At 30.0% G+C, this 15712-nt stretch overlaps 1 protein-coding gene across 1 annotated transcript; it reads left to right on the top strand.

Annotated features, from left to right (window-relative positions):
• Positions 1 to 589: 589 nt before the first annotated feature.
• LOC122501115 (aminopeptidase N-like) lies at positions 590 to 7580 on the top strand. Its single transcript, XM_043610389.1, has 4 exons — positions 590 to 638; positions 1969 to 2339; positions 2428 to 2693; positions 7178 to 7580. The coding sequence occupies exons 2-4, from the start codon at positions 2009 to 2011 to the stop codon at positions 7328 to 7330; spliced, it is 750 nt and encodes a 249-aa protein (XP_043466324.1). The 5' UTR covers positions 590 to 638; positions 1969 to 2008; the 3' UTR covers positions 7331 to 7580.
• Positions 7581 to 15712: the final 8132 nt, after the last annotated feature.

Genomic DNA, 15712 nt, shown 5'->3' with positions numbered 1-15712 from the left:
TACTCACGGACGGTAGTGTATAGGTGGGTTGAATCTGGGTTTTGTACCATCCGGTTCAAAAAACTTGTGAAACAGACTCAAAATATATTTAAATATAACTACCCCTCCCTGCAACTTTTGATACATTTTTCGATCATTTTGATATATGAAGACCTTTAGTAAAGGAATCCTTTACTTGTCAATAATTAATTGTGACGGCTGCTTATGGAGACACAGACTTTGAATATATATATATATATATATATATATATATATATATATTGGTAGAATTAATTTTTTTCAGAAAAAAATTCTTATCTGTTTGAAATAACCATATCTCTAAAATTAGAAAAAACAGATGTAAATAAATATAGGCATGTTGCAAAAGAATGAAACCTAAATGTTTCTTACAATATGTACTTTGGGACAAAAATTTAATAACAAAAATTATTGGGATTAAAATATGTATTACGATGATAAACAGCGTCCATTTTACTACCATTTTCGTTATCAGCACACCAAAATACGTAAGAATATTAAGCTTCATTAATAATACAAATTTTATGATTATTTTTAGCTGCTGTCATGATGCATATGTTAAGTAGCTTAATGTCAAAGGAAGTTTTCCAAAATGGTCTTAGAAAAATTTTACAAAAATAGTAAGTTTAAATTTTAAAATATATATATTATATAGGGTAATGTCACCTTGAGTGGACCGCCTAAGCTTTTTTTCTAAAAAATTCTTTATGACAGCAAATTAATCGGAGGTTTCTATTCCAAGCTTTAGTATAGATCCCTAGATAAGTGTTTATATCATAATATCTTTGATTTTTTTTTATTTGGAAAAAACAATTGACTTTAAAAAAATAGCTAATTTTTAAGGAATGAAAAAAGTTTAACCTTAAGTGGACCACTCTTAAAAAATTGTGAAAGTTATTCTAAATTCTTTAATGTAAACCGACAGATTGGCTCAGTCGGATAGATGCCTGGCGTTGGTGGTCGTTTAAGGACCAAGGGTATAAGTACCCTTGGTTCGCGCCCACTTGGCTTGGTATTTTTCCGGCACGTGAGACAATCTGAGCGGGAGGTTTGACGTCGAGGTATAATGATGTGCACCGTCGATTATTGTCCGGTACACACCATTAGAACTCGACTGTCGATAAACCGTTTGTACTCAGAGAGGTTTTCTACAGTTTCCCTCTTCTCTGGCGAGAAAACCCATTGACGGGTGGTCCAGGCGTAATGCGAGTACTCCTAATAAAGTCGGCTGTAGACGCAAAATTAGGTTAATATATAGAAAAATTTCTAAAGTAGAATGGTTATGCTTAATCCAAAAAAAAGTATTTCTCGGGGACTCTTGTCGAAGTGCGTAAGGCCAATAGGGCAGGAGTATAAACAATAAAAAAAAAAAAAAAAAAAAAAAAAAAAAAAAAAATTCTTTAATGTATTTAATATTTCTGATATATTGAAATAAAATTTATGCTTATGCAGCTTCAGACCATGTTTGTGTCGCAATGTTTACAAGTGAAACCATTTTTAATAATTTTGGCACATATCACATAAAGATCACAAAAAAATTAATAAAGAACATAAAACATAGTTTCAAACCAATTTATTGTCAATTTATGTACATAAAAATTGTAAACTGACATTAAAAATATAAAAAACAGGCAGTCCACTCATGGTTATAAACAGTGGTCACTACTTTTACACTTTCGAATCACTTTACTTATTGTAAGAGCGACTTCTTTTTTGGTTTATGATCTTAAAAATGCGTTACATCAAACTATAACGTAAATGATTATCGCAGAACATAATTTCTTACGGTTTTTAGGTGCGGTGCTGCTATTCGTTTTATTTATTTCACGTTTCCGCTGTCAGATAACTTAAAAGCTCAGGTGGTCCACTCAAAGTGGCGGTCCACTCAATGTGACATTACCCTATTTTCTGTCGACAAATATGAACCTATAGAAATAAATACATTTTTAGCAAGTACAAAACAATAACAACCACTGATTTCTGGGAAACTATGCAAGAGGTCCTAAGTAAGTCAAAAGGAAATAATAATACTTGGAAAGTAAAAGAAGTGATGGAACTTTATATATCACAATTAGGATATCCTGTGATTAATATGTCGAGAAATTACACAACAGGAGTAATAACATTGTCTCAAGAGTGCACTGTTTGTTCCATTACGAAAATGCCATCAAAATTTTTCATTCCAATTAATTTTGCGACTAGTTCATCGTTAAATTTTACCTCAACATTTGCCAGTCATTGGTTGAGACCTGACGAAAAGGAATTAATCATTGAAGGAATTCATCCAAATGATTGGGTGATTTTCAATATTCAGAGCAGTGGTAATCCTTCTTTATTTAATATTGAATTTCTTTCAAAACTTCATTTCGCTTTATGTCTACGAATTGATTGTTTTAAATATTATTTTAGCATATTATCGAGTAAACTATGATAAAAGAAATTGGGAGCAGATAGATAAATATTTAAATTCTGAAAATTTCTCACGAATCCACGTTTTAAATCGTGCTCAATTATTAGAGAATGCATTTTGGCTTTTCAAGACGAAAAAAATTAATGAAGAATCACTAATTAATCTTACTTCATACATGAGTCGTGAGGTAGATTACATTCCATGGACTGCTGCTGATGACATTCTACTTTATTTTCATACAGAGAATGTTACATTTGATTTTAAGGTAAAAATAAGTTTCACCATGAAAATAAAAAAAACTTATATTACACTGACACGCAAGAAAATTCCAGTGCAAAGGCTGATGTATGTCAGTTCCTGTTCCTTATGATATGATGTACCTAAAGAGAAAAACGTAGTACCACCTCAACTTTGGTGTTGGTTTTTCTTTTACAGACATGGTGGAAAGGTGAAGTTTGATAAATTGATTTGCATGGAAATTTACTTAATTTTTATATTTAAAACTGAAATCGCGCTTATTCTGACTGTTAATTTGGATTCAGTTACATTATAATTACGTAAAAACTGATTATTTGAGAACTTTAAAATTTGTGGACCAAAAATTGGGTATTTTAAATTGTAGCTAAATGAGTGTATGGCGCTAAATTTAAAAAATTAAAATAGCGAATCCTATATGGGTGATCTTCAAATAACTGTCATATTTGCCTGACCCCATAAATAAATAACTAATAAAATTATTTTTTTGCCAATCACTTCACAAATCACTTAATGGAAGTCTCTTCTTAAAGATACTTAATATACAGTTCATTAACTAATCATTGTCATAGTTAAAATTAAGAAAATAAGGTAAAAATGTCAGGTCCGTGGCATAAGTTTTTTTAATTTTGTTCTGAAATTGTTACGTGATACAATATTAAGGCTGTCAAGACGAATGAATATTTCACAAATGACAAGTAACCGAACCGTCATTTGACAGACCTGTCATTCAACAGAATTGAAATTTGATAGACTCGACATATAACAGAATTGTCATTTGATAGACCCGTAAAGTAACAAAATTGTCACCTGACAACTGCAATGCGAAGGAATTGACAAACATCAGAATTGTTATGTGACAGACCCGAAATGTAACAAAACTGTTCTTTGAACAAATTGACACATAAAACAATTGTTTTTTGACAGACCTGTCATGTAACATAACAGTCACTTGGCAAAACCGTCATTTACCTGATATGTCATGCAACAGACCCGTCATTCTACAGAACTGTTTTTTGACAGAACTTTCATGTAACAGAATTGTTTTGTAACAACTCTTTTCATAAAAATGTTTATGAATTTCTGTGAATTTCCGAGAAAAGAGTTGTTACAAAACAATTCTGTTACATGATGGGTCGGTTAAGTAACAATTCTTTTATTTTACATGACAGTTCTGTCAAATGACAATTGTATTACATGTCGAGTCTGTCAAATGACAATTCTGTTGAATGACAGGTTTGTCAAATGACAATTCGTTTGAATATCAAATCTATTATATGCATTTCGGTTAAATGACAGTTCGGTTACTTGTTATTTAGGAAATATTCATGCGTCTCGAGACTATCTTTTGAGTACTTTGCTCAATTTTATTTTTAATTGACCTTTACTGGCATTATTTTGACGTGAAAAAATTGAAAAGAAAATATTTATTCGATTATTTATTTACGTATTTTAACTATGACACACATGTCAGGACCCTGACCATGTCACTTTTGCATTTTTTATTGTAACTTTAAGAATATTCAAGATCTTGTAGTTTCCTTTTAAACATATACTTCAATAACAAAAATATAGATACTAAAATGTGTAATGAATTTCAAAATTGATTCACTATTTTAGCGGAAAAACGTCTTATTAAAAAAATTACAGTAATTTTAAAATCACCTATATGTCAAGTTATAGTCGACCGAAATTGGTTTTGTGTACCTAAATTCTTAAGACTTTTAATGTGGCTTATTTCAAAATAATTTAATCATTATACTTTGAACCCAAGAGAATAAATCCTTTCTTAGAAAAGGAATGATATAAAAAGTATCTACATATCTCGAATGGCTATCGAAAAAAGTCGAATCCTTATGAAAGCTTTTTCAGCTTTAAAACTATAAAAATTACATTTATCAGTGTTCATTTCATTCCGATCCAGAAGTGATTCACCGGCGAACTTCATATTTGTAGGAGTGCAAGGCTGTAGCGTAGTAGATTTGGTATGGTGTTCTATGTACGGGCTTTTAATGTAGGATGACTTTCTAGTTCTCGGCCTCCCTAATCTTTCTAACCATCTTCCCATTCTTCTAAAATTACATAAATATTTTTTCTAAAATGTGAAAGAAAATACTTTGACTTCGGATTCAGGTAAATGAAAATTAATATTTGATTTCAATTCGACTATAGAAATTACATTTCTAATATGGCATTGAGGGCGGAGGTCGGGAATTTGGATGCAGATATCGGGTGCATAAACGCCAATCTCGTGTCTTGCATAACGGATGTCGCTTCTGAAAAAACAAAAAAATAAAAAAAAATTTGTTAAATTAGTTTCTCTTTTAGTGATTAATTTCAGAGATTTAATTGATACTTTTTACTGGTGTTGAGTAATATTTCGATTGGATTTTTTATGTAAATTACGCAATTTTACAAAGTGGTTATACCATGACGCGAAAACGAGGGACAAGAAATAATTACAAAAATATTTTAAAAAATAAATTTTGTTTTCACAAGTGTTTTGTTTTTCTCAATTATACTAACATAGACAATAAGAAAATGTCAATATTCATTATATTTATTATTATATTTTACTAAAAAAATAACATTTTATATATGAAATAGTAGTGGGGACTAATTACACAATTACGATTTGGCACCTTAAAACATATTTATAAGCAACATTATAAACTTTTAAATGAAAACGACAATAGACTTTTATTTGTTATCATGGAAATAAGTTATCCACGTTGGATTTATTACAATATATGAAACTAATTTCTTAAAAAACACGTGGGACATTAAATTCTACGCTACGCAGAGAATCACCCAAATACAATAATTCTTTTTCATTTGCTTCTTTTATTGCCAATTCGGTTCAATTTAATAATAGTCGACCTGCACCTTATTGCTTTAAAATTCAAGGTCAAATTTATTATCAAACGAACACATCTTTATATCCTTCTAATTATGAACTACCAAGTTTTGGACAACTTTTCATTATTGATACCAAAGAAGCAACAAATTATAGAATAAACATATATGTTCCACAGTAAATGCTTTAAATGCTATTTACAATACAATGAGACAAGACAATATATTTGCAAAATCATTACAAATTATAAAAGAAGAATTGAATGTCATAACAATTCAGAACAATGGTGTAGAACCTGAATTGCAATTAATGTTTACATTAAAAAAAGAGTTAGATAAAAGACGTTATAATTTTCAAAAAAAGAATGAGGTTTCAGCAATATTTTCTACTACTTCAGATGGTGAAATTCCAGAATCGTATATATCATAATACGTAACAGAAACACCAAACACTTACAATATGTTAGTTCAATGGACGCAAATATTGAACCATGGACTTATCCATTATTCTATCCACAAGGAACGAAGGGTTGAAGTGATGATATAAAAGTGGTTAATAGTAATCGTACAGTTACAAGAAATGCATATATTAAATATCGAATGGCTATTTGATATGATAAGAATTATATTTTAATGGTACGTCGTTCGTTTCAACAATTGAAAGTCGGTAACTATGTTAAAGTTGAAAAAGATAAAATGAATTATTTAAGAAACAATCTTTTTTTTTTAAAAATAAAATATTTATTACAGTTTTATTAGTTAATTTCAAAAAAGTATGTACACTATAAAATTAATACAAAAAGTGTTTAAAAAAATATTTAAATTTTTGAAAAGGAATATAGGCAAAGGAATTAAAGCATAAGACACAAAGTCATAAGTCGATCATAAGTAACATAGAAAAGCATCGAGGCGGAAAATTTTCAAAGAACAAGTTTTAATCACTTGAGCAGCTTGGCTTAAAAGCGAAAAAAGTGTCAAAACTTGAATGCGATTTGATAAGTCTGCAAAAAGATTTATAATATCAAAACATAGTATTCTATCTTTTTAAAATTAAGGAACGTGTATATTTAGAACTGAAGAGAAATAATTTTCTTTTTTAAGCAAATTCCATAAAAAGAAATTTTACATATTGTTGTGGAAATAAAATAAATAAAAGAAAACTCCATCATCAATAAAGCCGGTCAAGTCGAATTTTGTTAATTTAAAATTTTTTTTTGGTCCATCATATTGGATCCGACATTTAGAATTTTTGAGAACCGAAATTAGTTTCGTTTACAGCGACCCCAAAACCCTCAGTGACAACATATTTAGTTTTTTGTATATTCAGTTTTTACGGAATTATAGTTACTGAATTCAAATCATCAGTTAGGGTAAGCGTAAACTCAGTTTTAAATACAGGAAGTAAGCAAAATGCAAATTAATTTCTTTAATTTATTACTTCACCAGTTTTGCAGATGGACAAGCAGCGCCAAACTCGTGGTCGAGATACATTTTTCTCTTTAGATACATTAGAAAGAGAACTTACTGCATGTCAATCTTCGCACTGGAAATTTTTAAAAATTTTGTTTGACAATGTTATTTAAGAAATGATTTCTTTAATTATTTGCGTAAACTATTGTTGATTAAAAATCATTTTAGAAATATACACTGAATCTTGTAAAAGCACTTATCAAAGATGCGGGTGTCGATGGAAAAGAAAATGACGATATTTTTACAGTATTAAAACGATTTATTGGCACTTATTGGAGTTGTGCTTTAGACAAGCGACATTGCAGTAAAGTCAATTGGTAATTGAACATAATGATAGACTTAAATTACCGTAAGTGAGGCTAAATTCGCTCAATTTTTCAATTCTTTTTTTAATAACTTCGAGAAACGATGAAAATAAACATTGGCACTGAAAATATATAATCTTTAATCCTTTATCTTTCCTATTACTGCATAAAGAAATTAAAATATGTTGCAGAAAATTATTTATAAGCCGTTTTTTTGTGAGCGACTTTACCTTTAAATGATGGGTAAATTCGCTCACCATTATTATTCTGGCAAAATATATTATTGTTGGGTTTTTAATATAAGTAAAACACAAAAAGGTATTTTAACAATTAATTTATTCAGTTAAATGCAATATTAAAGACATAGAAATGACAAAGGTTTATCGAGTAAAAAGAACGAACACGTTGTTACTCAGTTAACTGTTCGTTGCCGACTAACTGACGGATCACACCTAAAATAAGGTGCTTGTACTTAGGTAATAAAGTTTACCTTAAACGAAAATTTGCAGGTATACGCTATGCTGAGTTTAGAAAATGACACAGAATTAAGAAACATTTAGAAAATGGAAATTATTTCTAACATTTTCAACACTCCCGCTTAATTTTAAGGTTCTAAAACTTTTAATTCTGTTCGCAAATAACAAAATTGCTGTTTAGTCAATAGCTTAGTAAAAATATCAGCTAGTTGATCTTTCGATTGCACATATGAAATATCAATTTCTTTTCTATTTATTATGTAGTGAATAAAATGATACCTAACATCAATGTGCTTTGATCGCTTATGATTTTCAAGACTGTTCGACATTTTTATTGCTGCTTGATTATCAACAATAATTTTTACAGTAGTACATTCAACATTAAGTTCATTCAAAAAACGACGTAACCATACAGCTTCTTTTATCCCGTGAGATAAGGAAATGTATTCGGATTCAGCGGTAGATAATGCTACTACACTTTGACGCTGGCTAGACCATGATACAGGTGCACCATTTAAAATGAATACAAAACCGCTTCTTGATTTTCGAGAATCAGGGCAACCTGCATAGTCAGCGTCTGTGAAACCTTTTAATGACAATTGACTTCCGCTGTTTCCGAATACAATGCCATAGTTGACAGTACTCTTTAAATATCGAAGAATTCTTTTAACATATTCCCAATGTTTTCTAGTGTAACAGTTCATAAATTGACTTGCATAATTTACCGCAAATTCAATAACTGGGCGACTAATCCTGGCAGCAAATAATAATGAATCTATTGCTTCACGATACGGAAGAATTAAATTGCTTGGATCTTCGATTTTCTCATTCTTACACAGGTACATACCTGGCTCGGCAGGTATACTTGAAGGTTTCGCGTCTTCGATGTTAAATCTCTCTAATACTTTAGAAATATAGCTTGATTGACAAATTTTTAAAGTACCTTTTTCTCGATTTCGATAAATCTCTAAACCTACAAAATCGCATGCTTCATCGACGGTAATTTTGAAACGGTTTTTCAACGCATTCAGTACATCATCAATTGCGCTTTTGCTTTTACTCATTATCAGACCATCATCTACATACAACGCTAAGTACACAACACTCTGATTTACTGTCCCTACAAAAACACATTTTGCACTGTTGATATTTATAAAATTGAAACTTTTCAAAAAATTTACAAATTTTTCATTCCAACACCGAGGAGATTGTTTCAATCCATAAAGGCTTCGGTGTAATTTGTAGACATAATTGCTTTTGTCTTCATTGATGTATCCTTGGGGCTGCTCACCATAAATAAAGGCTGTTTTCACATTGAATTTCATTATTTCAAAATCTTTTTGAGTTGCTATGGCTAATAAAATGCGGATGGACTCATATCTTACAACAGGGGCAAATGTATCAAAATAATCTATTCCCTCACGCTGAGAGAAACCTTTTGCTACAAGTCTTGCTTTAAAACGCTTTAGATTTTTGGAGGGATCTGTTTTAATGGCAAAGACCCATTTTGAACCAATTGCTCGCTTTCCTGGTGGCAATTTTGATAGAGACCAAGGTTGATTTTCTTCCAGAGCTGCAATTTCTTAATTAATGGCTTGTTTCCATTTTGCTGCATTTTGATGTGATTTTGCTTCGTTATATGTCGCGGGTATATCATTTACACATAACGCTACAGGGATTCCATACCGGTCAGGAGGACGAATCAAATCGCGATTTCTTAACTTTCTACCTTGTTGCTCATCAGCAATCTCGACATTTTCTTCCAGATGTTAAGGGATTTCCGGAGGGGCTGGGTCTTCCAGATGCTCAGGATTTGCAATAAAATTTCCATTTTCTCTTGGCTCAGTATTTACGTTGAAATCAATTTCAATGGAAAAATTACCTGCTTTGTTATCTTGAAGGCTGTAGATATTTTCGTTAAAATCCACATCGCTGCTAATGTGTATTTTACAATTCTCACTGTCCCAGAGTCTGTAATTACACGATTCACCATCATAACCGACAACAATAACCTTTTTACTTTTCGGATCAAGTTTATGACCCTTTTTTTGGCACATTTAAATAGGCTTCAGTGCCAAACACTTTCAAATGCTTTACCTGAGGTTTACGACCAAACCACTTTTCATACGGAGTTTCTGTTTCCCCTGCTTTTAAAATTACCCTATTTAAGACATAACATGCGGTGTTAATAGCTTCTGGCCAAAGTTTATTATCAACCTTTTTTCCTAATATCATCGTTCTCGCGCTTTCTACAATTGTCCTAATCTCCCTTTCAGCACGACCATTTTGCTCATGGACATAAGGAGATGAGAATTTATGAATAATACCTTTTTCTGCCAGGTAGCTGCAAAACTCGGCAGAAATATATTCTCTTCCATTGTCAGATTTAAGAACTTTTATTTTTGTACCTAGCTGCGTTGATACAAAAGCTTCAAATTCCTTGAATTTATTAAAGACTTCCTATTTATTGCGAAGAAAAAATGTTTTTCTAGAGCTTGTACATTCATCTTTGAATAATAAGAAATATCGAGTCCCGCGCGGTGATTCTATATTAACCGGACCACAAACATCTGTATGAATTTTCTCACCAGGGCCAAAATTGCTTTCAGTTTTAGATGTATAATAAGATTTACGCGTTTGTTTTCCTAACATACATGTTTCACAAAAAAATCCGTTTTTTCATTCGTCAAATTACATAACTTAAGTTTGTTACATGTGCTTTTCACTGCTTGAATGTTAATATGAGCCAAACGTTCATGCCATAATTGATAATTTTATCATGCCTGTTTTTTATATTTTTAATGTCAGTTCACCATTTTTATGAATATAAATTGACAATAAATTGGTTTAAAACTATGTTTTATGCTCTTTATTAATTTTTTTGTGATATTAATGTGATGTGTGCCAAAATTATTGAAAATGGTTTCACTTGTAAACATTGCGACACATACATAGTCTGAAGCTGCATAAGCATAAATTTTGTTTCAATATATCAGAAATATTAAATACACTAAAGAATTTAGAATAACTTTTACAATTTTTTAGGAGTGATCCACTCAAGGTTACACTTTTTCATTCCTTAAAAATTAGCTATTTTCTTAAAGTCAATTGTTTTTTCCAAATAAAAAAAAATCAAAGCTATTATGGTATAAACACTTATCTAGGGATCTAAACTAAAGCTTGGAATAGAAACCTCCGATTAATTTGCTTTCATATAGAATTTTTTCGAAAAAAAGCTTAGGCGGCCCAGTCAAGGTGACAGTACCCTAAGAGTAACCAACACAAGCAGAATCGTAGATTTTTGAAAAAGTTAAAGATAAGACAACATTTAATCAATATTCTATAAAACAATTACTTTTTTAACTCATTTTAAATATTATGCAGTACATGAATTAATTCTTCCTGATATTTCTTTTCATTACCTATTTTTAGATGACAATGAGCTCGTCTACTTAGACGCCTGGCTGGGACTATGGGAATTACATTTAAAATCGTTAGAGTTAGAATAAGTCAGCGTAGACAGAGGGTTAATTTATTCACCTACTTATTAAAAAAATTGTATTGTATTATTTAAATTATTCTTCCCACGCAGCACAAAATCTTCCCAAAAGTTCCCGGGAAGCTTCCAGTGACAATTTTTAAGGTAATTTTCTTGTTGACCAGGGGTTCAAAAAATTTAAGAAACTATTTCGAAAATGAATTTTATTATCAAAAGTCAATTTTTTATAACATAACAACCTCGTGTACAAAATTTGTAAAAAAATGCTCAAATTCAGTTGAAATTATTCAAGGCCTAAGCACGTTCGCGAACGTAAAGTTTATTGTGCGTTGAACTTTCAGGGAGAAGACCTAACCTAAAATTGATTTCGGCATCTGTAAAAGGTAGAGGTGACAACTCATATTTTAATAGTAGAGGAGTAGAGTCGAGGTCGAACCACCCTTTGACCTTTGTTTATTATATTTTTTAAAAATGAAGTTCGTTAATTGAAGCATATTCAGAGTTACCACGCTACCTGAAAAACCTGTAAATGTCAGGAAAAATTAACCTTGAAAAACCTGGAAAAGTCAGGGAATTTTGATCGAAATCCTGAAAAATTGTTGTTTTCTAAAGTTATTGTGTTTGTTCTTGAAATCTAATATTGGTTAAATATTTCAAAATAAATTCAATTTTAAAAGAGTTGCGTTTACAATTTTCATAAGTAGATGAACTTCAAAAGATTTTGATTTGAAATTTTGTAAAATTTCAAATTTTAAATGAATTTATATAGAAATTTTAAAAAACCTAGTTTTTAAAAAAATTTAATAACTAAAATTCTTCTAAAATTAGTTAAATTTTTTAAAATATATATTCCACGTCAAACGGAACAGAGCTGTAGCCAAAAATTGGCGCAATGAAAAAAATCGGTTAAGGGCTTAGAAAATTCGTACAATCGTGTACTTTCGAAAGCATTTGTGCGATCTTGAAAATTCAATATAGCGGCTTAATTATAAGCGAGCAAAGTCAACAAAATTGTGAACCCACAAATAATATCATAAATAAAAATAAAAAAATCCATGAAAAAAAATTGATCGAACATTTTTTTAACGTTTTTGGGGTCGCTTAACACTTTAACGCCCAAATGGACAAAATTTTGGAATGAAGTTTGAGGACTTATTTCGGTACTTAAAAATCAAAAGAAAAATTCACGAATCATCATTTCTTATGTTTTCATATGCGCTCTATCGAATGGAGTTAAAAAAAAAGTTAAAAATTTATAAACAAAAAAGTTATTAATGTTTTTTATAAAAAAGTCCGATTTTTTTCAGATTTTTGTTTAATTTTTAATTTTTTCTACTATGAAATAGCGGAAATATAATTCCAAATGTTACAAATAACGTGACATAGATATATAACCTAGAAGATAGGACTATAGAGAAAATTAAAAATTAATATGGCAGCTCAAAAATGGAGTTTGAAGTTTAATTTTTTTTTCAAAATTTGATTTGAAAGTACGAAATTGTTAAAAGTGTTTAGATCAGCTTGAATTTTGTTACTCGGGGGTTTTAGGGGTCGCTGATCACGAATCTGAAGTCCAATTTTAAAAATTCAAAATGGCGGATCCGATATGGCGGATAATTTTTTTAAAAACTCATTAAATTGGCTTGAAACTTGTTACTCAAGGGTTTTTGGGGTCGCTGATCACGAATCTGAAGTCCAATTTTGAAAATTCAAAATGGCGGATCGAATATCGACGACAAATTTTCAAAAACTGATTGGTTCAGCTTGAAATTTGTTACTCGGGGGTTTTAGTGGTCGCTAATCACAAATCTGAAGTCCAATTTTAAAATTTCAAAATGGCGGATAATTTTTTTAAAAGCTCATTAAATTTGCTCGAAACTTGTTACTCGGGGGTTTTTAAGGACGCTGATCACGAATCTGAAGTCCAATTTTAAAAATTCAAAATGGCGGATCCAATATGGCAGACAAATTTTTAGTTGAAATTCGATAATCACGTTCTTTATCCATTAAAATATTTAAAATATTTTTAATGGTTTCCAACTTTCACCACGTGGAGGTAAACGTGAACTAGAAAGTCTCTTTTTTATTTTTAAATTTTATATTTTTTTACTTTTTTATTTTTTGTTTTTTTCTTTTTTCAATTTTTATGTATTTTTCTTCTTTTTATTTGTTATTTTAATTTTTGAATTTAAAGGTCAAAAAATGGAAATGTATATGTTTTATTTTAATCATTACTTATTTTAAGGTCAAATTAAAAAAAAAAAAAATTTTTATCTCTAGCTTGCAGGTCTTGTAAAACCTTTCAAAAGTCAATATTCACAGTTTTAATTCGATTAATTTTACCTATCAATATATTAATTCGAAAAAAAGATATTTTAAAAAAAGACTTTTCAGTTCACGTTCACCTCCACGTGGTGAAAGTTGGAAAACATTAAAAATATTTTAAGTATTTTAATGGCTAAAGAACGTGATTATCGAATTTCAACTAAAAATTCGTCTGTCATATTGGAGCGGCCATGTTTAATTTTAAAAATTGGACATTATAATCGTAATCAGCGACTCCAAAAACCCTCGAGTAACAAGTTTCAAGCGAATCTAATGATTTTTTAGATAAAATTGTCCGCCATATTGGATCCGCCATTTTGAATTTTGAAAATTGGATTTCAGATTCATAATCAGCGACCCTAAAAACCCCCGAATAACAAGTTTTAAGCAAATTTAATGAGTTTTTAAAAAAATTGGCCGCCATATTGGATCCGCCACTTTGAATTTCTAAAATTGGACTTCAGATTCGTGATCAGCGACCCCTAAAACCCCCGAGTAACAAATTTTAAGATGATCTAAACACTTTTAACAATTTTGTACTTTCAAATCAAATTTTGAAAAAAAATTTAAACTACAAACTCCATTTTTGAGCTGCCATTTTAATTTTTAATTTTCTCTATAGTCCTATCTTCTAGGTTATATATCTATCCCAAGCAGAAACTTATGCCTCGATCCAACCATGGTCCATGTCTGAAAGCCCTGTTTTATACGTGGGCCAATGCATGGAAGCCATCCGTGGCCCACCCAAGTTTTGTAACCAGCAGCAGACTTTTTCCTAACTTTTGAAATTATTAAAAATGAATACTTTACATAGCTTTAAGCATACACTAACGGTTTTTGTCATCCTAACCATTCTAAGGGTGGTTCAGGTATTCAATCAATTTCCTCTCCTAGAAATTTTTTACTTTTTTCTTCCGATTAAACATTTTAAAACTCTTTATATAGTTTTGAAAGTGGAAAATAAAATACATCTAATGTATACATTTGAAGCTCAAAGACTAATTAAATTTATGTATTTGAGAAAAACACACTTTTAACCATTAAACTCAATTTATTTAAAATTTATATTTAATTATTAAACTTCTTTACTCTAAACAGTGCAATAGGGAAGTTATATACACTTTTTCTATTGCATTGGGTTTGAAATTTAATGTTAGTTTCATGGCTTTTGAGTAAATAAATTAATTTAATTTAATAATAACATAAATTGAATTAAAGAATTTGTTCTTGAAACATTATTTAACCTAATCAGCTAAAAATTGGTAAACTAGTGTATTTTTACAGGCTGATCACAGAAAATGTATTTAAGAAAGTTTTTGGAAAAAAAATAAAAATTTTTTTTTTGTACCTAATTGATTTTAAAATTGGTGTAAGGAACCCGTCATTATAGTGCGAGTGCAACTCGCACTTGCCTAATTTTTTTATATATTCTTTCATCTTGTATTTATTTTTTTTTGTAGTAAAAATCACCTCAAATATAAATAATAATATTTGCAAAGCGATGTAAAGTATTCATTTTGTCAAAAATTTCCAGCAGAAGACGTTGATTTAATACCTAGACCACCCTTAGAACGGATGGAATGTACCTAAAGTTATCATGAAATTAAAGTTACCAACGTTGATTCAATGAAAAAATTAGAAAAAAATTTTGTCTAAAAAGTTCAGGATACAAATTTTTCTTAATAAAGTTTGTTTATTTCTAACCCAAGTAAACCCTCCACGCCCTAAAATAAAAAAGGTGGGGAAACAGTAGTTCTTATTTTTTTCTTACTGATTCTCCAAAAATCACGAAATTTCACCTAAATTATTGTTTCCTTACCTCGAAAACAATTTTATTCTTTTAATAATTATTTATGTTAATGACAAAAACCATTTTTAAAAAATTTCAAGAGGATGCAAGGCGGGGAGAGCAATGAATTTAATTTTTTTTGTCACGTAATTTCCAAAAACCCAGAATTTTAAGAAAGTTGCTAATTCCTCGACTCAAAAGCAATTTTTTCATCTGACAGTTATTTATTTTAATGTTAGAATCGGAATTAATTTTTTTCTTCTGATAATTGTTTATTGTAATATAAGAAACTACAGTCAGGTACCCATA

Source organism: Leptopilina heterotoma, unplaced genomic scaffold (genome assembly GCF_015476425.1).
Source record: "Leptopilina heterotoma isolate Lh14 unplaced genomic scaffold, ASM1547642v1 Lhet_201, whole genome shotgun sequence".
Classification (NCBI taxonomy): Eukaryota; Metazoa; Arthropoda; class Insecta; order Hymenoptera; family Figitidae; genus Leptopilina; species Leptopilina heterotoma.
This window is presented reverse-complemented; position numbering and strand designations above follow the sequence as displayed.

Coding starts and splice junctions, on each gene's coding strand:
- LOC122501115 (XM_043610389.1), top strand. CDS start 2,009: ATGCAAGAGGTCCTAAGTAAGTCAAAAGGAAATAATAATACTTGGAAA. Junction 2,340..2,427: donor TTTCAATATTCAGAGCAGTG/GTAATCCTTCTT, acceptor ATATTATTTTAG/CATATTATCGAGTAAACTAT. Junction 2,694..7,177: donor ATGTTACATTTGATTTTAAG/GTAAAAATAAGT, acceptor AAATCATTTTAG/AAATATACACTGAATCTTGT.